The 26685-nt window shown below is 35.9% G+C and overlaps 1 protein-coding gene across 2 annotated transcripts in view; it reads left to right on the top strand.

Annotated features, from left to right (window-relative positions):
- Positions 1-26685, top strand: part of RIMKLB (ribosomal modification protein rimK-like family member B) — a 77749-nt gene that overhangs the window by 36523 nt on the left and 14541 nt on the right. For both annotated transcript variants that reach the window (XM_008581802.1, XM_008581803.1), the window contains exons 3-4: positions 22837-23067; positions 25668-25754. In XM_008581802.1, coding sequence (XP_008580024.1) covers positions 22837-23067; positions 25668-25754 — 318 coding nt within the window. The remainder of the gene's footprint in view (positions 1-22836; positions 23068-25667; positions 25755-26685) is intronic.

Here is a 26685-nt window from a genome sequence, read left to right as displayed (position 1 = left end):
ATAATAATCATATACAGTGTATATTGACAAAATAAAAATTTAACGAAAAAAAAAAAATAAAACCAAAGTGCCAGTTTATTACTTGATATTAGCAAATTGCTATCCTAGAAATAGATGTTAACACAGATGTAATTCAGCACATTTTTTCCCTGTAATCAAAGTACATGGGAAGTCAAATCATAATAAAGCCAATTTGGGGATTTAGAATGAAAAATAGTGATATGGACTAGATTGTGATTAGCACATTTGCTTCCTATATGCAAAATCATAAGAAGTCAAATCATTAGGAAAGGTCATGTTGAGTGGGGAATGAGAATCAAGAGAATTAGCCAAATGCCATTAAACAGTAAATTTTTCTGTCTTAGTATCATTCATTGTTTCTGCACAACGTATTTCTTTGTCAGTGTGGTCAGAATATTTTGCTTCTGATGGTTAAAATGCCTTCTGCTTGACAATGTCTGGATAGTCATTGCCCATTGTTTTTCTCTTGACTATAAAATCTTTCTGCTGTCTAATTCCGAAAAAAAAAAAAAGGATTGCCAACACATTCCACTTAACAATAAGAAAAGAAAAGGAAGGCAGAGAACAGAGTTGCAGTTTTCTTAGTATGAATTATGGTGTTCATGATGTGAGGTTTTTCTTCTCTTTCTGTTGGGAAAGGGGTAGGGAGAACTGATTCCCCTTCCCCCAGCCAAGCTAATTAGTAAGGAAAGTGAGATTTATTTATAGAGATTGAAGATTTCCATGTAAGAAGTGACTGACATGTTGCTCCTCAGTTGGATTGTTTCTGAGGTAGGAGTTTTGGTGGAGTATTCCATCAGAGCATTTAAAGGATTGAAAGGAGCATTTAAAGGAGCATTCCATCAGAGCATTTAAAGGATTCTCATAGTGTGTGTCAGGTAAGAAAAAAAGGGACAGAATGCTCCTTTAAATGCATTTAAAGCATTTAAAGGAGCATTCCATCAGAGCATTTAAAGGATTCTCATAGTGTGTGTCAGGTAAGAAAAAAAGGGACAGAATGCTCCTTTAAATGCATTTAAAGCATTTAAAGGAGCATTCCATCAGAGCATTTAAAGGATTCTCATAGTGTGTGTCAGGTAAGAATAAAAGGGACAGTTCCTCCTTGAATTTTAAATCTTCTACGTGGCTTTGTCTCATTTGATATCAATACATAGGATTCTGGTATTTATGGTGAGCCAGAAAAGTCCACCATTCTGGAAGTCTCTCCTCTAAAAAGGCCTTTTTTATAGATTGTCTAAGTCATTTTGGACTGCTATAACAAATTATCAGAGACTGGATGGCATAAATAAGAAAAATTTACATGACAAATGACAAGACTCAATAGAAATATATTCCGTTCTATATCTCCTCTTTTAGAATACTGTATGTTGATTTTTCTACCCACTTGAGTATCACTATGAACTTATTATTTCAGATTTGCATATGTCAGTAGCCAATACTTTCTTTTGTTATGCCCAGTTTGTCTCTACTTTGGCACTGGGAACCTCCTATATCTGTCTTTTTAACATGGCTGGATTCATCTTTCAAAACTGCCTTGCCTTTAGACACAACAGAATGCTTCAAGCTCACCTTGCATTTCCCAGCTTCAGGTATAGAATTGGCCATTTCTCCAAGGAATCCTGGTATCTTTTGTGGAAAATTGTATTCGAGAGCATAGTCTGAGTGTTGTAGTACAGTTTGGGGGTGACAGTGCTCCTGGGCTGTTTTAGTAGACAGAACTAGAAAAGATATTTAATTGTAATTTTATTCTTTTAAAGGTATCAGTTCATATTGACATTACTGATCCAGTGCTAACAAATTGGTGATTCTATAAAATTTTTGATTTATATTGAATGTCTTAAGCTGATCATTTTCTTTTCTTTTGAATATTCTTAAAGAAAACACCAGTAATTGCCTATTTGTTTCATCCAAAGGTAATATTGTCATTTCAAACAATGTGATTACTGTATAAAGTTTAGATTTTTTCAGTCCTTCTTTTGACTTTAGATTCATTCCACTAAGGATTTATAGTCAAATTTTGTTCTAGAGACATTCATTTTTATATGGTACTCATTTTATCTGATCGATAGTTTGTATTCCACTTTGGAAGAAATTTTGGCAGTTTCTTACAAAACTAAACATATTCTTGCCATATGATTAAGCATTCATATTCCTTGGTATTTACCCAACCGAGCTGAAAAGTTATGTCCACACAAAAGCCTGCACACGAATGTTTATAGCAGCTTTAGACATAGTTGCCAAAACTTGGAAGTAACCAAGATGTTTTTAGTAGGTGAATGGACAACCTGGGATATCTGGACAATGGAATATTATTAAGCAATATAAAGAAATGAGCTATCAGGCCTTCAGATGACATGGAGGAACCTCAATGCATATTGCTAAATCTGGAAAGGCTGCACAGTGTGTGATTCCAACTTATATGACATTCTGGAAAAAAGCAAAACAATGGGGATAGTAAAAAGACCAGTGGTGGTTGCCAAGGGGTAAGGGCAGGGAGAGATGAAGAGGTAAAAGCACAGAGGATTTTTAGGGCAGAATGTCACAAGAGTATGTTTAGTTTTGTAAGAAACTGCCAAACTTTTCCAGTGGTGGTACCATTTTGCATTCCCATCAGCAATGAATGAGAGTTTTTGTTGCTCCACATCCTTACCAGCCTCTGGTGTTGTCAGTGTTCTGGATTCTGGTCATTCTAATAGGTATATAATGGTATCTCATTGCTCTTTTAATTTGTGATTCCCTGATGACATATGATATGGAGCATCTTTTCATAAGCTTATTTGCCATCTGCATATCTTTTTGATATGGTGTCAGTTTAAATCTTTTGCTCATTTTAAAACCTGGTGGTTTTTTTTGTTGTTGTTGAGTTTTAGGAGTCCTTTGTATATTTTGGATAATAGTCCTTTGTCAGATGTGTAATTTACAAATATTTTTTTACCAGTCTGTGGCTTGTTTTTTCATTCACTGACAGTGTCATTCACAGAGCAGAAATTTTTTATTTAACTGAAGTCCAACTTAGCCATTACAGTTGAACCTTGAACAACACAGGTTTAAACTGCGTAGGTCCACTTACACGTGGAATTTTTTCAACTGTGCTTCGAAAATACAGTATTCACAGGATGTGAAACCCACATATACAGAGGGCCGACTTTTCATATACATACTCGAGTTCTGCAGAAGCAACGGTATCTGCAGATTTTGGTGTATGTGGGAGGTCCTGGACCCAGTCCCCTGTGGATACCAAGGGACGCCTGTATTTCTTTTATTATTTAATTATTTCTTGCCTTTGGTGTTTTATCTAAAAAGTCATTGCCATACCCAGAACATATTTATCTTGCAAAACTAAAACTTTGTACCCCTTGACCAACATCTCCCCATATCTCCTTCCCAACCCCTTGTAAATACCATTCTACTCTGTTTCTATAAGTTTTACATTTTTAGATTCCACATATAACTGAGATCATGCAGTGTATTAGTCAGGGTTTTCCAGAGAGACAGAATCAACAGGATATGTTATAAATGTATGAGAGGGGATTTATTAAAGGAAACAGCTCATGCAGTTGTGAAGAGAAGTCCCATGATAGGCCGTCTGCAAAATGGATGCTGGTAGTGTTGTTCAGTCCAAGTCTGAAGGCCTCAAAACCAGGGAGGCCAATGGTGTCCTTGGTCTAAATCCTGGAACCCAAAAGCTGAAGAGTCTGGAGCTCTGATGTCCACGGGTTAGGAGAGAAGCGTATCACAGCACCAATGGAGAACAAGATTTGCCTTTTTTCTCTTTTTTTTTTTTTTTTTTTTTTTTTTTTTTTTTTATTATTGTTGTTGTTGTTTTAGGGCCTCCAGTGGATTGGGTGGTTCCTGCCCATTTTGAGGGAGGATCTTTCCCACCCAGTCCACTCAGGCTGTCATGTGAATCTCTTCTGGAAACACCTTTATAGATACACTTAAACATATAGCTTTACTGGGTTTTGGGGCATTCCTTAATCTAATCAAGTTGACACCTAGAATTAACCTTCACATGTAGCATTTTTATTTTTGTGGCTATTTTATTTTACTAGCATAATGTCCTCGAGGTTTATTCATATTGTTGCAAATAACAGGATTTTTTTCTTAAGTTTGAATAGTATTCTATTGTGTATATATACCCCCCCCCCTTTTTAAGGGATTGAGCCCTAGACCTTGGTGTTATCAGCACCATGCTGTAACCGAGTGAGCTTATACCACACTTTTTTATCCATCAATCCACCAGTAGACATTGAAGTTGTTTCCATATCATGGCTACTATGAATAATAGTGCAGTGAACATAGGAGTTCAGATATCTCTTTGGGTTACTGATGTCATATCCTTTGGATATACACCCAGAAGTGAAGTTGCTGAATCATAAGATATAATAGTCCTCCTCAATCCATGGTTTTGTTTTTTATGGTTTCAGTTACCTGTGGTCAGCTATGGTGTGAAAATAGGCGAGTATAGTACGATAAGACATATTTAGAGAAAGGCTATATTCACATATCTTTTATTACAGCATATTGTTATAATTGTTCTATTTTATTATTGTTGGTAATCTCTTACTGTGCCTAATTTATAAATAAAACTTTCATAGCTATGCATGTATAGGAAAAAACATAGTGTATATATTCGATACTGTCTGTGGTTTCAGGCATCCACTCAGGGTCTTGGAACATATCTTCCCTGGATAAGGGGGGACTACTTTAGTTCTATTTTGTGAGGAACATCCATATTGTTTTTCATAATGGCTGTGCCAATTTACATTCCAAGTAACATGTACAAGCATTATTTTTTTGTGGTTACCATAGGGATTGCATAACACATGTTAAAAGTTACAGCAATCTATTTTTAAGTGATCATGTCAATTGCATATAAAAACTCTCTACCTTTACATCTTCCCTACTTTGTCACTGTTGTCACAAATTACATCTTTTTATATTTTTATCTATCAATATAGTTTTATAGTTTTTTTTTTTTATGCTTTGGTCTTTTAAATTCTATACCAGAGTTAAAAGTGATTTATACATTACTGGTATAGTATTACAGGATTCTGTGTATGTTTATATATTTGTCTCTACCAGAGAGCTTTATATTTTCACGTGCTTTTGTGTTATTGTCTAGCATTCTTTTGTTTCAATTGGAAGGACTCCATTTGGCACTTCTTCTAAGGCTGGTTTAGTGCTGATGAACTCCCTCAGCTTTTTTACTCAGGAAAGTCTGTATTTTTCCTTCAATTTTGAATGTTATTGTTACTGGATATAGTATTCTTGGTTGGCAGTTTTTTCTTTCACCACTTCTCATATATCTTCACATTTCCCTTTGTCCTATGAGGTTTCTGCCGAGAAATCTCCCCTGACAATTTTATGGGAGCTCTCCTTTGTACGTGAGGAGGTGTTTTCTCTTTGTCTTTTGACTTTTGACAGATTGAATTTAAGGCGTCTCATGGTGGGCCTCTTTAGGTTCATCATATGTGGAGCTCATTGAGCTTTTTGAATTTGAATGTTTGTTTCCTTCCTCACATTTGGGAAGTTTTTGGCTATTATTTGTACAAATAAGTTCTCTGCCCCTTTGTCTCTTACTGCTTTTTCTGAGACTTGCATAATCCTTTTATTGGTCTGCTTGATGGTGTTCAGTACGTTCCTCAGGCTTTCTTCACTTTTATTCATTCTTTTTGGGTGGCAGGTATTCAAATGACCTGTCTTTGCCTTTGCTGAATCTTTGTTGTGCTTGATTAAGTCTGCTGCTGAACTACTCCAGTGAATTTTGAAATTCACTTATTGTGTTCTTAAGCTTCTTGCATTTTTGTTTTAATAATATTGATCTCTTTGTTGATGTTTTCATTTTGCTCATGTATCGTTTGTCTGATTTTGTTTGTGTACTATTGTAGTTCATTGGCTTTTTTTTTTTTTTTCCTTAGGTAATTCATTGATCTCCATTTCTTTAGGGTCAATTCCTATATTTATTTTGGTCTTTCCATTGGGCCATGTTTCCTTGTTTCTTTGTATGCCTCGTTATTTTTTTTTTTGCTGGGATTTGGGTATTTGAAATATGGCCACCTCTCTCAGTCTTTACAGACTGGATTTGTACAGGGAAATATCTTCACCAATCAGCCCAGCAGGGGATTTTTGGAGGTTGCTTATATCTTTTCTGGAGATTTGTCTTCTCTGGGCTTGTGTTTGTAATTTCCCAGTTAGAGAGGTTCACTTTTTTCTCATTCAGGAGCTCTTAATATGTTGCTCCCTCTGATTTCTTCCTGTGGCACTGCAGGTTTTTGGGTGCTGCCCGAAACCATCTAGCTCTCCTTTCTCAGCAGCCCCCAAGCATCCAAAGTATGCTGGTTCCCTGTTAGCACTTCCAGTCAGATGTGACATGAAAGCAGCCCTTTGGACAACTCTCCAAAAAGCTGAATGTGGGAAATACTGCCCACTCTCCTCTTTTCCTCTTGGGGGAATATCTGTGAATGTTTTTCCCCCGATTGCACTGGCTTGGAAGGGCTATCATGGATAAAATGTAGAGGCTTTTCATACCTGTTTCAATGTGCCTGTTCTTGGCATAATAATTTTGCACTTTCCTGGGGTACTGGGACCTCTTAACTGGTTTCTGGAGTTCTCATAAAAGCGTTTTGGACCATGTATTAAGTTGTTGTCTCTCTGGGAGAAGAAGAAATTTGAGGCTTCCTATTCCACTACCTTGCTGATGTCACTCCTCTTTGTTGTCTTTTATGACATTGATGCTATTGAAACATACTGATTCAGTATATTTTTTAGAATGTCCCACAATTTGAGTGTTTCTCATGATTAGATTGATGTTATGTGATTTTGCAGGGGCCAGCAAACTAGCCCACAGGCTTGCTATCTGTTTTTATAAATTTTATTAGTACATAGCAGTGCCCTTTATTTTCATGTTGTCTGGTTGCTTTTGTATTACAACAGCAGTGTTGAGTAATTGTAACTGAGACTGTATGGCCTGCAAAGCCTATTCTGGCTCTTTACAGAAAAGTTTGACATCTCCTAAGTTAGGACACATACCACAGAGGGATGTACCCTTCCTGGTACATCGCATCACAGGGTACACGATGTAGCTATTTCTTGTTAATGGTGATGTTAACCTTGATTATTTAGTTAAATTGGTGTCTCCCATTTTAAAATTACTATTTTTCCTTTTAATAAATGCCTACGGGGAAGATACTGTCTTAAGATTATGCAGATATTCTGTTTCTCCCCAGAGTTTTGACCACTGATTTTAGCACTTACTGGTAGAGATTGCTTGTAGCAGTTATTATTGTGGTGATCTAATGGTGACTAGTTTTCTCTTATTTCTTCTACATTACATAGAACTTTTCTGTAAGGAAGACTTGTTCCTTCCCCTTTTATTTATGTCAGTATGGACTCATGTATTTTATTCTTTAGGCTTATATGCTTTTTTTTTTTTTTTAAAGATGACCGGTAAGGGGATCTTAACCCTTGACTTGGTGTTGTCAGCACAGCCAGTGAGCGAACCAGCCATCCCTATATAGGATCCGAACCCGGGGCCCTGGTGTTATCAGCACCGCTGCACTCTCCCGAGTGAGCCATGGGCCGGCCCTTATATGCATTTTTTTTTTTTTTTGGTCTTTTTTCGTGTCCGGCAACGAATCGCAACCCTCAGTGTCATGCCCGTACCGGACTGGGACCGGCAACGGGATCGCAACCCTCGGTGCTGCACCCGCACCTCGCTCAGCCAGTGAGCGGGAACCGGTCTGTATGTGGGATCCGAACCCTCGGTGGGAGCGCCGCCGCGCTCCCAAGCAGCGCACTGCAGCAGTGCGCCACCGGGCCAGCCCTTATATGCATTTTTTTATTGGGGTATTTGTCTTTTCTTTTTGTTGTTTTGTGTTGTATTCTGGGCACAAGTCACTTAATTGATATACATGTATTATGAATGTCTTCTTCCATTACCTTTTCACTCTGGTAATGGTGTAGTGGAATGGAAGCTTATATAATTTTAATAAGTCTAGTGGTGTTTTTTTTTTTTTTTTTTAAATTTTTCTTGTTAGTGCTTTTGTGTCCTATTTAAGAAATTTTTGTGTGCCCGAAGAGTTATTCTTTTGAAATACATACTAAAATATCTGCTGCTTAAAATATGACATTGTTAAGTGAAATCAGTAAGTTGGGGAAAAAGGTGGTGCCATTATCTAAGAGGAGGATGGTATGTAAATATAATTTTTGCTGGTTTAAGAAAAGTAATGTAAGGATAAACCAATAATTTTTAAAAAGTGCTTACCTCTTGGGAAAGGTGAAGGAGATAGGGATGACCTATGTTATATCTTGTTCTGTAGACTCAATCTGTGATTGGGGGAAATGTTTGGGTGTAGAGATGAAAAGCAGGGTTGGCCATGGTGAAAGTGGTGATAATTGTTTAAAGTGGCTGATGGTACATTGGATATATTATACTGTTTGCCCTACTTTTTTTTTTTTTTAATCTGTTTGAAGGTTTCCATAATAGAAAGTGAAAAATAAAATATATGGACAGTTTGAACTGATGAAAATGTTGTGCCCATTATCATTTCCTAATTTAAACTGAAACATTTACTGTGCTAAATTGACCTGAAAATATACATTGCTTTGAAAAGTTCACAAACAATCATGAAAAAGGCAAACATTACTCTGATCTTTAATCGGTTTGTCTAATTTTTTAGGTGTTATGCGTAAGTAATACATATCTATGTAATTTGTATTTCCTAAAACAGTAATTATATGTCAATATACATGTCAGCCTTTTGAGAAGCGATGTGAACAACTCATTTATACTCCAACATTCATGGCATATCTACGATAGTTCATAATCTTTTTCATGTATTATGTTTAATGACTGCAAAGCCATTGAGTCTGGAGATTCAAGTTTGTTTTTTCTTCTTTTTTAAAGATGGTTTTTTAAGAAGAATCAATTTGCTTTTTACACATATTGTCATTTTGGTGTTTGGTTTTCATTTCTAGTAGATTTCCAAACTTTGTGCTTTTTAGCACAGACATATACTTTGTTGCTTTTCTTCCAAACTTCGTTACTTCACTCTCATAAGATGTTGATTCAGTTACTTACCATTTACTTGAAGTACATTGTTGTTGAGAACTCAGTTCGTCCTATTTCATTGGGCTAATACTGGCTGTCTGGCTCTTCTTTTCCCTTGTTGCATTAATAGGAAAACCTATCGCAAAATAACACTTAGTTATTTTATATAATTAAAATGTTTGTTTATTTTGAATATTTTTCTCTCAGTTAATTGAGAAGGGAAAGAAAAATAGTTTTACAACACCTACTATATACATGGTATACTGTTAGGCACATATGTGTGTCTGTATATGTATATATATTTTTCCCCCTTTCTCTTTTCCAATATGCTTATAGAATGTATATTTTTTTAAAAAAAGCATTTGTATCTTAAATTACCAGGAGGTAGTGTTTTTTCTTTTAGGTACTCAGATCTTCTTTTCCCCTTCCTATTACCAAAGCACCAGGGAGCCTTGATTATATTTAGTCTACATGCTACAAATCAAGATGCATTGTAGTTATTAATTCTTGGGAGAATTACTTGAATGAAGTTTTATCTTCTCTGCCACCACCAAGCAACAATGCCTCTCTAATCAAAGTGATTGTCTCTTTCCAAAGTAGTTGAGGAGAGTGTAGTATTTATGTAAAATATTTATGTGTCATGTCAAAATAATTTCCTTGGTTATCATGTGGGTATAGTGACAAAATGTTACAAGACGTCTAGTATCCCTAGTCCCTGCCCCCTAAGATGCTATTATTATAGTTAACCAAAACTATCCCACAGAATTTTGAGAAGTAAATACACTAAGGTGGGTAAAGTTACTAGTTCAATTTTGGCCTATAATATGCTCTTGTTTCTTGGCCATTCATTTCCCTGCCCCCCCCTCCCAATTTTCTTTTTTCTTAACAGCACATGGCTTTTCTTTTGCAGAATAATTCTCCTCCCATATTGTACAGCCTTGGTGGAGCTGTTAGGCAAGGTTCCTTGCTCTTTTATAGCCAAGCTAGATCATATGTTAGCATCTCTCTTCCCTTTGAATTTGAGCAGTTTGACTCAAAGACAGAAGGAAAAAGTTAGAATTTAATCATTTTGGTGTGGTACCTTTTCTGTTTCCTAGATTCGTAGAATTGCCATTGTCATTTTTTTTTTTTACCGAGTCTAATTTTCCCAGTATTATTCTTAGTTTTGTGCAAAAACCTGTATCTATCCAGTTTTTTTCTGCCCAAGTTAACCAGAGATACTTTAGTTGCTTACAGATCAGATAACCTTAACCAATACAGCAGTTAATTCCAGAGAACAGATTGCAGACAGTAGACCCTCAGAATTGGTTACCTGGTGTACTTAGGGCAGAAAGCATTTAGAACTACCTTTCTTATTCCAGGATGAGAATCTAATAACCCGTGGTACACAGTAGTGAAACTGGCTAATTAAGTAATTACCTTCATTTACTTGGAACCATGGGCTCATTGAGGAGAAGGCTCAGGAGAACCTGGTAGCTGGTGCCATAAAACACTTTAAAGAGTATGAGGAATTTGGAGGCAGAAGGCTAGAAGAGCCTTCTAAAGGCATTGGAGAATTTAAAGCGCGAGAATGAATCTTTATTCAGATCTTTAAATTCTTCCTTACAGGCAATTAATGGAATTCAGGGGCTTTCCAGTATTGGGGACTGTTGGTTTAACCTAACCTTTAGTATATTCCTGCTAAGAGGAGTCTTCCAGCTATAATTCTGCTTAGGAAATTAGCAAAGCTGGGGATTCCATGGGAATTTATGTGACATAGTGAAAAGAGCTTGTGCTTTACAACTAGTTAGATCTAGTTGTTCTGACTATTGATTGAACTAAACTGTTTACAGTTGGTCTGACTGGTCTTGACTCATTTACTTACTGCTAACTTAAATCTCTTGGTAAGGTTTCTCTCAGTCATGTAGGGATAAAAATTAAAATGCCTACTTAGTAAAGTTGTGCTCAGGATTACTTAGATATGTATAAAATGCCCTGGTATAGTATATGACACGGAGTAAATACTCAGTAAATGATACTGTTGTTAACTATTGACAGAAAAAATGATATTCTTCAGCTGTTTATGCGTAGTACTTTTGGAAGTTGTAAAACTGGATGATCTGATTCCATATGACTGTTATCTAAGAAAGGGACCCAAGTGACAAGTCAATAAAGAGGTCATGGGTATAATTACCAAGTTAGGCTAGAAAAAGAGTAATACTTTGTCTCAGAATTTCTCTTAGAATTACAGTTTTAAATTTCTTTTACTGTCTCTTATATAGCACTATTTAAAACATCTTACAAATATTAACTCATTTTATTCTTCTAATAATCCTACAAGGCCGGTACTACTACTCTTTATTTTACAAATGAGAAAATCGAATAGTTTGTCCAAGATCATAAAGCTATTAGATGTTGGAGCCAGTACTTAGAATCAGGCCATCTGTCTTCAGAGTGTGAAATATGTTCGTATTTCTTCTCTTTTCCTACATGCAAGGTGATATACTATAAATATTATCCCTTGCTTTTTTTCTCAGCTAGATTCTCTAGCAGTTGTGATGCAGATAATCATGTCTCTCTAAATGATGGGAGTTTCTATGTCTTTTCTTTCTTTTCCTTATTGTACTGGATTTGGTAGGATCTCCAATATAAAGGGAATGCTGTGATTTTGTTCCAGCAAGCAAATCTAATGCTTACTGTAGATTATTATTATTATTATTATTGGCAAATACTCTTTACCAGGTTAAGGAAATTCTCTTCCTCCTAGTGAATGAAGAGGTAATTCTTCTTAAGCCATATATTCCTACACACTTGTTTAATGGTTCTTTGTTTTTAGTTATTCTGGTGGGTATGAAATGGTGTTTAATTGTGGTTTTAATTTATATATGCCAGGTCACTAATGACATTGAGTATCTTTTCATATATTTGTTTGTATATCCTCACTCATACAGTGCCCGTTCAAGTCTCTTATCCATTTTGCTATTGGGTTGTCTGATTATTTTTATTTTTGTAAATATCTAATCTGGGGCTTGTCTTTTAACTTTCTTAATGGTGTCTTGATAAATAGAAGAATTTACTTTTAATATAATTCAACTTTTCTTATGTTTATGGTTGTGCCTGATTTAAGAAATCTGTCCCTGTTTCGAGGTTGTAAATACTCACCCATGTTATCTTTTAGAGGTTTTATAGTTCTTCTGTAAACATGTAGAGTTCACCTGGGATTGATTTTTTAGGTGTGGTGATAGTTAATGGTAAAGTTTGATTTTCTTTGTATTTGAATATTTGGTTGTCCTAGCAGCTTTTACTAAGGAGACTGATCTTCTCTGCTCTCTTGTGTTACCTTTGTAATAAATCAACTGTCTATACATAGGTGGTATTTCTGGGCTATTTGTTCTGTTTCTTTGTTCTCATTGTGGTTCTTTGTGTCAGTACCACACTGACTTAATTACTGGAGTTTTATAATGGCATCCATTTAGAGCATGCTTTCTCTCTTCCTCAAGCTTGTCCAGCTATTCATGGTCCTTTGCATTTATATACGTAAGTTTTAGAATCAGCTTGTCAGGGTTCCACAAAAATACCACTTAGAATTATGATTGAAGTTGTATTTAATCTATAAATACAAATGAAAAAATGAAATATTCATACATATTCAGTTTTCCAATATGTAAGCATGATCTTGCTCTGTCACTCATTGTCTTTAACGTAACTAATAATGTTTCATAATTTTTTCCCCAGAGATCTTGCACATCTTTTATTAGATGTATCTAATTCCTATGAATTTTATGTTTTTGCTGCTATCGAGGAGACACAAAGTTTTTCCATTTTTAACTTTTTGTTGCTGCTTGTGTTTTGTATGTTGACATTATATCTAGCCATCTTGCTAAACTTACTTTATGATTCTTTTGGATTGTGTACTTTCACAGTCATATCATCTGTGAGTAAATGAGAGTTTTATATTTTCTTTCCAATCCTAATATCTCACTTCCTTTTCTTGACCTACTTTACTGGATAGGCCCCTCCAGTACATTGTAGAGTGAAAAGGTTATGGTGAGCATCCTAGTCTCACTCCTGATCTCAGAAGAAAGCTTTTCACCATTCAGCATGATATTGGCTGTACATTTTTAAAGGTATCTGTTATCAGATGAAGGAAATTTCTTTATACTCCTAGTGTACTAAAGATTTTTTTAAATTGTGAATGCTTGTTGAATTTTATCTGTTGAATGATTGTATCTTTTCCCCTTTTTTCTGAAAATGTGAATTACATGATTGGTTTGTGTAATATTGAGTTTTTGGAGCTAACCCAACTTGCTTATGATTAATTATTGTTATTAGTTGCAGGATATAATTTGTTAATATTTCGTTGAGGATTTTTGCATTTATGTCCATAAGTGAGATTGACTTTTCTTTCTTGAAATGTTATTGTCAGTTTCTGCTAAGTTATGTTGGCCTTTAAAACAGGCTGGGGGGTTGGCCCGGTGGCGCACTGGAGAGTGCGCCGCTTGGGAGTGCGGCGGCGCTCCCGCTGAGGGTTCGGATCCCATGTGAAGACCGGTTCCCGCTCACTGGCTGAGTGCGGTGCGGGCGCGACACCCAGGGTTGCGATCCCATTGCCGGTCCCCAGTATGGGCGCGACACCGAGGGTTGCGATCCCGTTACTGGTCAGTAAAAAAGACAAAAAAGGGAAGGGAAAAAAAAAAAAAACAGGCTGGGGATACATTGTTACTGTTCTTTTTCTTTTCTGGAAGAATTGCGTAAAGTTGGTGTTATTTCTTCCTTAAGTGAATGTTTGATGGAATTCATCTTTGAAAAGACTTTTGGTTGAGATTTCTTTGTGGAAAGATTTTTAATTAATGAATTAATTTTCTTTAGTTATTCTGTTATTCAAATTATATATTTCTTGTGTTAGTTTTGATAAGTTGTATTTTTCTAGGAATTTTCATACATTTCATCTAAATTTTCAGATGTGTTATTGTTCATAAAATTTTTCTATTATCTTTTTAATGTCTGCAGGATAGATAGTGAGCCCTCTCCCCCCTTTTATTCTTGACTTCATTTGTGCCTTCTTTTTTTTTTCTAGTTCATTCTCACTAGGGATTTAAAAAATTTATTCGCTTTCCAGGGACCAAATTTTAACTTGGTTGGCCTTTTTATTGGTGTTTGTTTCCTATTTCATTCATTTCTGCCCTTTTAAATTTTCTTTTACTTTCTTTGGGTTTTTAGATACTAATATGGTCTTATTTAATTTTAGAGTTCACTAGTTTTTCTGCAGAATTTATAGGACAATTTTATTTTAGGCAGTATAGCTCCACACTGAGACCTGGGTTTAAACCCCAGTTCTGCTTCTTAAAAACTGTGAGATAAGGTCAAGTTATCCAATAAGTAATAACTGAGCAACTACTATGTGCTAAATAGTATTTTAAGTGCTAGGTGATATAGCTATCAACAAGATAGTCATATTCCTACCCTCATTAACTTACTTTCTAGTTACTTTAGGTCTCAGTTTCTCATCTGCAAAAAGGGATGATGAATGATAAAGATGAGTTATTGGGTGCTTATTGTGTGCCAGGCAGTTCTTCACCAGTGTTAACTTAGTCCTCTCCACACCTCTGTATAGGAACTACTCTTATAATTTCTATTTCACAGATGAGGAAACTGAGGCACAGAGAGGTTAGGTAACTTGGCCTGAGGTTACACAGCTTATAAATTGACAGAGCTTGGATTTGAATCACAGGTGGAGTCATCATTATATGCCAGAGAGGATCTTGCAATAAATCTACTCCCTGTATTTGCTTTTACCATTCTCTTATCATTATTCCTTGCTATTTGGGGTCAAAATGAAATGTGGAAGGGAATATCCTTAATACCTTACTTTTTCTCTCTAGTTTTCTTCAAAACATTCAGTATTCAAAGAGTTTTATGTTCCCCCCTTTATTGTTCATTATTCTGTAGGGTTTTTTTTTTTTTCCTTTTTGTCTTTTTTTCGTGTCTGGCAACGGATCGCAACCCTCAGTGTCGTGCCCGTACTGGACCGGGACCGGCAACGGGATCGCAACCCTCGGTGCTGCGCCCGCCCCTCGCCCAGCCAGTGAGCGGCTGGTCTGTATGTGGGATCCGAACCCTCGGCGGGAGCGCCACCGCGCTCCCAAGCGGCGCACTGTAGCAGTGCGCCAACCGGGCCGGCCCTGTAGGTTTTTATTTATAGCTGTATTCAGAAAGTTTCATATATCATGAAGTCGTTTGAGCTGTTCTTGATTGCCAAGAGTTAGGTAGAACAGATTGATAAAAACATTTGACTTTAATTAGAGCCACTGCTAAAAAAAGTTTACCACTCCTTCAAAGTGAGCAGGGGAGTTAGCCTTTTTTTTGCTTAGGCTAAAAAGAAGCTTTCCTTCTTCTCTCCTCTCTTCTACAGTGTCTGTTGCTGGAAGACTGGAGTTAATTTTTATGGCTGGCTTCATTATCAGTGACTTCAATGATACATTTCTCTGCTTGCAATCTTTGTAGCTTTTCTTTACCATTTGAGTAGAGATTGCTATTTTATGGGGAAAGAAAATGTAATAATTAGCGTAGATACAGTATTTTAACTTTTAACTTTCAAGTCACATTAGGAAGGTTTTATGATAAATTATCAAAATAGAATTATATCTTCTTGTTTCTAATACTGAGTCTTTTATTCACCAAATGTTAAAAAAATCAGATATGTTTGATTGGGGGTGGAGGGCAAAAGGAGATAAAGGAACAAGTTCCTGAGTTGTATTGCTAGTAACAGTTAAGACATATGCTGTCTCCCTATCCCACCCTGCTATTGTGAGCTGAGAGTAATTAATAGCCACAAACACTTACTGTGTGCCAAACATTTTTACATACATTCCCCCCCCCCCCCTGTCATCCTCCCCGAAACTTCTTAGGTGGATGTAGGACTTTATTACAGGGTGCAGAGAATCTTAAAGTAGGTGCTCAGCAAGTGTTTTTGAATGAATTAAAGAATGAATAGATAATGGATGAGCCCCTGAAGGGTATTTTGTCTTCTTGTTTATCAATTTCGTGAAGTATTTCTCCTGAGCCAATTTTTATTTTACTATTTAGGTACAGAAATAGAGAATGTATTCAATCATGCAGAGCCTGAATGTCAGCATTTATAAAATTTAAAGAGATGGGTTGAATTGAGGGACATCACATTTCTTTATATTTTATATATCTTACCCCCTTTGTCAGTTTTTGAGATAAAGTTGGTTATGTTGACCTCGGATTCTTTTTTTTTTTTTTTTTTAAGTACTTATAAAAGAAGCTAGTCAGTCATCACCTTGAAAAAAAGATGGTTTTAAAACACAACAGGCATAATCCGGTTGTTTATTTGCTGGTTTTTTGTTTTCCTCTTCTCTTCCTCCTGTGTCTTTCTTTTTTTAAACACATGACTGTCAGCTGCAGTGTGGCACTGCTCAGTGATAATGAGGTGTGAGCAGTCTTCCTTTTGTTTCTTTCTGTACCATTTGTACCATTGATGAGGGGTCTGGGAAAGGAATTTTATTGGCTCCTCATTATTCCCAAAAGAGATACCTTTGAAGCTAAAAATTCTGTTTCTGCCTGGGATTAATAGCTAGATAGGACTTTGAAACATCAAGAAATTGGAGAGGAAAAGGATTGCTGAGGATATCCGTCTTTGACATTCTGGTAGAAAACAAAATATTTCTTGTTAGAAAGCAGCTAAGCAGATATGAAAGTCTTCTTACATTATAAACATATATTCTTATACTTGTTTTTAATGTTTGATAATTAGTACTTATATGATTTCTTAGCCAGCCTTAATAAAGACATTTTAATGTTTTATGCATCTCTTGGGAATTATCTGACCCTTGGTACCATAAATTCTCATAACCAGTTGTTCTTTTCTCTATAAAGTTTAGGTAATTACTTTTCTTCCTTCATTTTTGATTAGTTTGAAACTTGGTGGGACTTGCAAACTTGGAAGCAAACTAGTGATTAAAAAAAAATAGTCTAAGAGGACATCTCTGATATGTTAGATATACACAAAGACACTTGCATTCCTGGTAGGCATCAGTTCTGTGTGATCTATATCCTCTTGCTGAAATATTTTTTATTAGTTAATCTCCTAAAGCAGATTAATTGGAAAGCAGATTTATAATAACTTGAATATCTTAAAATGTTCAGAGTTATCTAGTCTCTCTCTTTTTTTTTCTCAGTTGACTTGAGATTTTTCATGTGGCAAATACCATTTTGGGGGTGGTAAGTTCAATAACTTTGTCAGTAAAATAGTGGATCAATTTTCTGGACTACTGACCTAAACACTAAACAACAAAATTGCTGTTATGTGAATTTAACTGAGAGTAGGCAGCTCAGAAGTCGTGAATTTCTTACACTGTCTCCTTCCTTTTACCAGTTAGAACTCACAACTTAAGAAAGAACATGTTAGAATTCTGGTTCTAGATTTGATTCTGTTATTGTAGCTTTTAGTCAGTGTTGCCTTTCTCTCTCTCTAAGGTGAACTAATGTAAATAATTTTACATTATTGTAAGTGCCATAGTAATGACACTTTAAATGTAAGTGGCAAGAGAGATTGGACAGTGGAGAAGAGTAAATAGACTTTTGGTGTTGGTGAGAGAAAGGATGAGAAACCATTAAAAGAAAAAAAAAAGAGTGAAAAGCTGAGCACCAAAACCAGATTTTGAAATATGAATGACCAGCATCAGTTTTCCTTTTTTTTTTTTTTTTTGGCCTTTAACTGGTACGGGGATCCGAACACATGACCTTGGTGTTATCAGCACCACAGTCTAACCAAATGAGCTAACCAGCCAGCTCCTAGCATCAGTTTTCTTTAGAGAATATTCAGGAATTTGATGCGAAGTCTTGGTTCCCCACCCTAACTTTTTATTAAAAATTTTAAACAAGTAGAAGACTTGAAAGGATGGAATTATGAACAGATACACTTTTGGTGTCTTGCTGTTTGAGTGTTCTCTAATAACCTTTTGTCATAATTCGTTCATATTTCTTTTTCCTAATATGTATAAATATTATATATATGCATAACACTTGTGCGGGGTGTTAACCTTTCAAATTAAGTATCTACCTTCATATCATTTCACCCCTAAATATTTCAATATGTGTGTCCAAAAAATAAGTACACTGACCTACATAATCCAATACCATTAGCATACCTAAGAAAAGTATTAACTTTCTAATACCACCTAATAAATGCTCTAGAATCAGATTTTCTTAGTCGATTCTGACTGAACTTCTTCAGTTAGTATTTTTAAATCAGCTGTGGTAAGGTTCATGCATTGCATTAGGATGTAATGTCTACTTAATCTTTTAAATCTAGAACTATCTCCCTATCTTTATTTTATTTCTTTAATGACATCATTTTGAAGATATCAGAATAATTGTCATAGTTTCGGATTTGTTTGCCTTCTGAAGTTTCCTCTAAATTGGCACGATTATATCCAAGTCATACATTTTGGGCAAAAAAAATCACTTCATACGTATGTACTTCATTGTGAATACAACTGGGAATCACAAAATAACAGTCTGTGTGCCACTGTCAGTGATATATTAAAATTCTTCTCTAAAGGAGATTTCCCTATAGTTCTTTCTAAAAAGATGGGGTAAGTGTAATTTTCCCACTTTATTTACCAGTTTTTAGAATAGGGATTTGTGTAATAATCCCCTCCACTGATAGCAAGTGAGACTTTTTTACCCTTTCTCTATAATCATTATGGACTCATGGACTTTCTTGTATTCACTGTGTTACCAGTTAATTAATTTTTTTGGTGGTCAAAACATTGCCAATTTGACTAGTGGCAGCCCCTCCAGGCTGTCTCCTGTATCCTTGGAACCCATCCTCATTACCCTTTGAGTGTGTATTAGTCCCTTTCTGTTGCTGATAGCAGAATCCCTGAAACTGCATAATTTATGAAGAAGTAAAATTTATTTCTTAGTTTTGGAGGCTGGGAAGTCCAAAGTCCAGGGAACACATCTGGTAAGGGCCTTCTTCTGTGATACCCTGCAGCAGCTCAGGGTATCACATGGTGACAGAATGGCAAGAGTGAGGGAAAGCTAACCTTCTGACTCTTTTGTAAAGCCATCAGAACCATGCTCATTACCACTCATTAAACTGTCAACCCATTACTTCATGAATGGATCAATCCATTCACAAGGATGATTCGGTCACCTCTTTTGTTGTTGTTGGCTGGCTGGTATGATCCCTTGGAGTTATAACACTGCTCTAACCAACTGAGTAACTGGCCAGCCCCCTCTTAAAAGCCCCACCTTCCACCACCATATTGGGGGTTAATTTCCAATATGAGCTTGTAGGGGAGAGGGGAATTTACACCACAGCAGAGTGCTTCCTTGATTTATGGCACAAAGATTGTGTGTGTTTTTAATTATGTTACAAAGAGTTCCTTGAAACTTTCAGTTAAAATTATTAAAATTCCATAAATTTCCATAATATTCCAGAAGTTCTGAAAAATCCTCTTGAACACTGTAGGTTGGGAGAAAATAAATGCCAGTCAGCAAGGAGCCTATCAGTCGTTTGTTCCTTGTTTGCTGGGGCAGGTGGGGTGGGGGTGAGGTGGAATGGGGTGGGGGGAAGAATTAAAAAAAAACCACTAGTAACTTATTAACAGTTTAGCCAAACTCTGCTTTCGAAAAGCAAAGGTTTAGGGTAGGCTACATGAGGAATTGCCAACTTAATTATGGGCAAGGAGATTATTAATATCCCAAAGGAATCTTTCAACTTGGAGAATAATTAATCCTTAGTATCTTGTCATTCTGCTTTTATGACAACAGCAGCCTTTTAAAAAATAATACATTTCTTATCCTAAAAAACAAAAAGAACAAAGATTACTCCTTCACCCCACTGCTATTTTAAGGTTAACTCACCATTGACTATAAATGTTTGATCATACACTTAATCTAAAACTTATACCCAAAATATTTGTACTAAAATCTTAGTCTCAGTATTAAGTAAACAAATTAGATGAACAATTTTGTAAGTTGAAGTTTAAAATGTTTATTTAAAAAAAACAATATACACTTGATGAAGTAGGGTTGAAAACAAAGCTGAGTGATAGCATATTCAATTGGAATACATGTTTTTACAATGAGTATAGCAGATTTGTGGCAAAGTTCTTTCCACATTTATGTGCAGATGGAGCCATTTTAAAATTTCAGTTCTAAAAAAAAATAACATAAAATTTCAGTTCTATAAGCTCTACATCAAAGATAAGAGTGGCATTTGGTAAAAGTGCTCAAAAGATAAGTAGCACATAAGGCAGAGTCCTAAGAGATACCACTTTGTCCTTTTGGCTCACATTCATCTTTCCAGCTTCAGATCACCTTCTGCTTGCTTAGAGTAACATAGAGTGTTTGTTTCTGTTATAGGAGGCATGACATTGAAGTTCTTTCCATCCTCAATGATACTCATGTCGTTCACTATGCAGATCTGACTTTGCTTTGGGTAAAGTAGTCTCATTTTCTGGTGGCAGCAGATAGGCAGTTTCATATTGGTGGTATGGACTGACAGTAGAACGGTTCCTTGCTTTCTTTATCCAATTTCTTAAAAGGTGCAAAAGCTGTCTACAGTTTAGCATGAAGAGAAGACAAGGTAATACTGGTTTAATTTTTTCTTGACAATTGACAATATGTTCCTGATCACTCATGCTTTTCTCAAAACTCAGTCCTCTTATATTCTCTTTCATTTAATGAATTTGATTATTCTCTTGATAATACTGACTTACTTTTTATACTATTACTCAATACTAGATTTTTCTAGTTTTTTAACTGATTTTTTTCTTCAGGTTTTACTTCCTTGTTTCTTATTGAGATCCTGGGTTTCTTTTCTTTTCTTTTTCAACCCCCCCACCCCACCCCCACCATGTCCCTATTTCTTTAGCTGTTACTTCTTGGGCTGATCACCATAAATAAATATATAAACATATATATGTATCACAGTCCATCCACCAATGTGAACTGTACTCATATATAAATATAATTATTCCAGTCTACACTTCAAGTAGTTCTACTTTGACATCCTTATGGCATCACCAAAACCTTTCATATCTAGACCCAAGTTTAACATCTTCTGCCCCAAACTATCTTTCCTTTTCAGCTTTCCTATTCTCTACATCCTTGTTTCAAACCTTTTAATCCCCAATCTCGTCACTGTGTTTTTTCCAATTTTAAAAAAATTCTCTTTTGAGCAGGTACATGATTGCAGAAATCTGCTATCCATTATCTCAAGAAGCCTGTAGCAGCTGGCAAAACCTCGTGTCTGCTGGTTACCACATACTTACGCATAGGTGCTCCTGTAGAATAATTTTTACTTTTCCTTCACCTTCAAAGTCTTGTGTGATTGTCATCTCATCGATGGGTTCTTATAATGGAATTCTGCTGGCAGAGGAGGATATGGGAAATGATTCTAGCCCCCATCATACAGAGAAGGGATTAAAAGATGAGGATGGTGTGGACTATCAGCAGGCAGTAGCCAGCACAAACCCTTAATTCTCTTAATTAGAATAGTTGTGAACTCTTTAGCTCAGAATCTGTGGCTTTGCATATTTGATACCTTATCTTTTGCCTTACATCAATACAAATTGCAGTTAAGACACACATATTGCTCTTATTGTTGTTTTTGCCCTGTGACTTCTGATGCTACCTTACATCTGAAGTGTCATTTCTCTTTTCTTTAAATACACACACATCTCAAGGCTTGTGCTTTAAGTTTGCCATTAACTCTGCCTCACTGATCTCTCCCCTATTAGAACTACTACTATGTTTAAAAGCTTAGTACCATAAAAACGAATATATAAAATATCTGTCTCTCCCATTGGAATGAAAAGCTTCTTGAGAGCAAGGACCTTATTGTCTTATTTACTAATCTATTCTGAGCATGTAGAAAAGAGTCTGACATATAGTAATTGCTTAATATTTTTTAAGTGAATGAATGTCCATCAGTAAGGGATTGACCATATGTATATCTGCAAAGTGTAATTCCATTCAGCTCACCTAAAAAAAAAAAAAAATGAAATAAAGCCTATGTACTGACATAGAATGATGTCTCTGGTATAATTTTAAGTAATAGGAGAAAGTTATATAAAATAATATAAATATATGAAATCTCATTGTTCTAAAAATTATATCTATATATTTTTCTATATACTTAGATGACAGGAAAATACGTACTAATAACACTAAGTACCTATGTTGTTTGATGGGAGGTGAATATATTCTGTATTTTTGTATTTGAATGTTTTAAACAAGTATATATACATACATATGTACACATAATTATTGTTGATAGTGTCCTGTCCTGTACCACCCCGCCCCCCATCTGTGGTTTTGCTTTCTGCGTTTTCAGTTACCTGGGCTCAACTGTGATCTGAAAATATTACAGTATTTTGAGAGAGAGAGAGACCACATTCACATGACTTTTATTACAGTATATTGTTATAATTGTTTCATTTTATTATTGGTTATTGTTAATCTCCTACTGTGCCTAATTTATGTTAAACTATATCAAAGGTGTGTGTGAGGGTATTTAAAAAAATTTGTAGAAAAATAGAATTAAAACATAATAGGAATCTTTCCATGAACTTTTTGAAGTACCCTCATATGTATAGGAAAAACCATAGTGCTGTATATGTAGGGTTTGGTACTTTTCCATGGTTTAGACATCTACTAGGGGTCTTTAGAACATATTCCCCATGAATAAAAGGGTACTACTGTATATTTCCTTCTCATTTTGGCTTCATTTCTATATATTTCAGGTCTACGGATCAATGGAGAACTAATCACGGCCTACCCCCAGGTGGTGGTAGTGAGAGTACCAACCCCTTGGGTGCAAAGTGATAGTGACATCACCGTTTTGCGCCATCTAGAGAAGATGGGATGCCGGTTGATGAACCGATCTCAAGCCATCCTGAACTGTGTTAATAAGTTCTGGACATTTCAGGAGTTGGCTGGCCATGGTGTTCCTCTACCAGATACTTTCTCATATGGTAAGCTCACTAATAAGAATGTATAGTCTAAGTGTTAGAGCATTAGTACTTTTGAAAGCCATATTAAACTAATAGGGTAAATTTGTGAGCCAACTGGGCAGGAAAATTATGAATCATGCCTTAAGATTAGTTCCACAATATGGGGTAGAATGGGATTAGCAAACTTTTTCTGTAAAGGGACAGATAATAAATATTTTAGGCTTTACAGGCCGTAAGTTCTCTGTGGTAATCCTCAGTAATGCTGTTGTAGCATGAGAGCTGTTTTAGACAGTGCTTATGCAAATGAGTATGGCTCTGTTCCAGTAAAACTTTATTATAAAAACAGAGAGTAGGCCCAATCTGGCCCACAGGTCTTAGTTTGCCAACCTCCAAGCTAAAAGATAATAGAATTTGATGAGTTCTGTTTAGTTTGTCATTGTCTTCATTATCATTTTCATGACAGGTCTTCATAAATATTTTTACATTTTTTTAAGAAAATGCACACTTTACTAGGTATGAGTTAAAGCACTGCTTCTTCTTTTTTTTTTTTCCTTTTTGTCTTTTTTCGTGTCCGGCAACGGGACTGCAACCCTTGGTGTTGCGCCCGCACCTCGCTCAGCCAGTGAGCGGGAACCGGTCTGTATGTGGGATCCGAACCCTTGGCGGGAGGGTCGCCGCGTTCCCAAGCGGCACACTGTAGCAGTGCGCCACCAGGCCGGCCCCTAAAGCACTGCTTCTAAAACTATGTGGTAAAGGATCTTTTTTTAAGAAAAGGTCAGTCTGGGCTGGCCCAGTGGCGCACTCGGTAGAATGCGGTGCTTGGGAGTGCAGTGGTGCTCCCGCCGAGGGTTCGGATCCCATATAGAGACCGATGTGCTCACTGGTTGAGCGCGGTACAGGTGCGACACCGAGGGTTGCAATCCCGTTACCGGTCACAAAAAAAGACAAAAAGGAAAAAAAAAAAAGAAAAGGTCAGTCTGCTGTGGATTAATACTCATGTAAAATACAATTAAAATATCACAGCAATTCCAGATTGCTATAAAAGCTTTTAGTGCTTACTCTTTTTATATTTATCTGATCACATGGTAACAGCAAACAGGTCACAAATGCACAGGTTGTAGGACCATAGTTTGAATATGCTTGTCTAAATAATGTTATACTAATGTATTTCCTGCTCTTCTGTCTCTTCTAGTTTGAAAAAGATCAGACTCATTATAATTCAATATAGAGTTTTCCTTAATGGTGTTTCTCCAAATAAATGTCCAATAGAATGCTTGGAGATTTAATGAGGCTTTAAAAAGAAATCCCTATCATCTTCTTACTGTTAAAATTTTTACAAAGGGACCCTCCCCCCATCCTGTATGGCATGTGTGGATGCAGTTGCTGCATTTAGCAATTATATAAGAAGAAAAAGAATATGAATAACTTGAGAATTCTTTCTAATGCTTTGGAAATACTATATCGTATATCATGCCTCTACAATTCTGATTTTATGAGAATGAAAAGGAGAAAAAAGTTAATTAAATTAGCAAATACTACCTTTGCTCTAATGTTGAAGGATCAAACATTTGTGACTGAAACATGTTAATTTCTCTAAGTTGCCAATTTCTCATATTGCAGTTGTTAAATAAACTTTTTCCTGGCTTAGTTTTTCTCTATCATCATTCTGATTTTTACAACTACGATTCATTTTTGCTCTAATCTTGCTATTGTGTTATTTGTTCTTGGGCGATAACAGTAAGCAGGACTTAATCCATGAATGCTGAGTTATCTCAGTGTAGAAAGAACTCTGATAAATAATGGAGATAAGAAAAATTGGTATTTGGGGCCCGCCCGGTGGCGCACTGCTACAGTGCGCCGCTTGGGAGCGCAGCAGCGCTCCCGCCGAGGGTTCGGATCCCACATACAGACCGGTTCCCGCTCACTGGCTGAGCGAGGTGCGGGCGCAACACCAAGGGTTGCGATCCCGTTGCCGGTCCAGTATGGGCGCGACACTGAGGGTTGCGATCCGTTGCCCGACACGAAAAAAGACAAAAAGGAAAAACAAAAAAAAGAAAAATTGGTATTTGTGTTTGATAATAAAGAGAAGGTGTATGTATGCATGTGTGCACATGCCTGTAGCATCTCTTTAGCCTTGGATAAATCTTCTTAACCAATTCGTTCTTCACTTTTTTAATCCAACAAGGGAGGAATTGAATATATTAAAGTAAATCTTGGGGCTTCTATTATTTGTGTGGTGGAGGAATAAGGGATAAAAATATAAAAAATAGTATAGGATTAGGAAACTGTTTAGCTGAAAAATACCTAATTTCTTTAAGTTGGATATCAGAATACAGATATGTATACCAGATGCAAAGCAGATACTCACTAGGTAAAAACAATGTAGGTGTCTTTCTAGTTTAAGATAGCTATTGTCCATTTAAAAGAGTGAGATTTTAAACTGACATTCAATTATACTTTCAATTTATATTTATTTCTTTCTCCAAGAAAAACAAAAGTTAGCCATCAGACTCTTACCTTCTACTTCCCTTGTGCTGCTTTCTTTAGTGTAGATGAAATTGTCCACAAAACACTTCTTCTGCTGTTCTTTTTAATTTTTCTTTGTTTTTTTCTCAAACCAGGTGGCCATGAAAATTTTGCTAAAATGATTGAGGAAGCAGAAGTACTGGAGTTCCCAATGGTAGTGAAGAACACACGGGGTCATAGAGGTGTGTGTGAATTGTTGCTGCGGTACATAATTTTGAAATTACTCTTGTGAATTAATATGGGTGATTTGGAAATAGGGCTTCTGAAAAAAAATAGAAGGAAATTGTTAGGTGCATGATACCTCAAACATATAGTAGGCTACTTACTATGAGTTGTTCAGTTTGGCTAGAAGCTATTTTTGTTTAGTGGTTATCCTAGAGATTTTAACATGTATACTTAGACCAAATCTCAAGTTAATGTCTCTATCTTCCTCCTCAATAACACAAGGACCTTAGATCGCTAACTCTAATCATCTCTCTCAATTTATACAGTTTGAAGATGTAAATGTATAAGGCAAGACTATAAAACTTTGTAAGAGAGTATATAAAAATATCTTAACGACTTTGGATTAAAGAAAAATTTTTAAGGCATAAAAATGATACGTAAATCCAATTACAGCACATGTTTAATGCTTTGACGTGGTTGGCTGGTTCGGAGTTCCGTTGGGACTGTTCATGAAATTCTTTGTATTTGGCTTCTCCAGTATGACAGCCAAGAGTCTCAGGCCTCCTACAGTGAATGCTACAGTGAGCAAAGAAGCTGCATCACCTTTTATGACCTAATGTTAGAAGTCATGTAGAATTACTTCTATTGAATTCTGTTGGTTGCTGCAATCACAGGTCTTCTTAGATTCAACACCTCTTCCCCCATAGGGATTTATTACCCTATATTAAACAAACAAACAAACAAACAAACAAAAAACCCCCTCTTCCATTGGCACAAAATAGAGCAGTGGAACATATTAGAGAACTCAGAAATAAATTGAAGTGTGTTTAACATACCGCTGTGTTACCATATACTAATATAATGTATTAATATATTGTGTATTATATATAACATGTATGTTTTTTTTTTTTTTTTTTTTTTTTTTTTTTTTTTTTTTTTTTTTTTTTT

This window comes from Galeopterus variegatus, unplaced genomic scaffold (genome assembly GCF_000696425.1).
Source record: "Galeopterus variegatus unplaced genomic scaffold, G_variegatus-3.0.2 Scaffold2469, whole genome shotgun sequence".
Classification (NCBI taxonomy): Eukaryota; Metazoa; Chordata; class Mammalia; order Dermoptera; family Cynocephalidae; genus Galeopterus; species Galeopterus variegatus.
The sequence above is the reverse complement of the archived record's forward strand: the minus strand, read 5'-3'. Positions and strand labels throughout refer to the sequence as shown.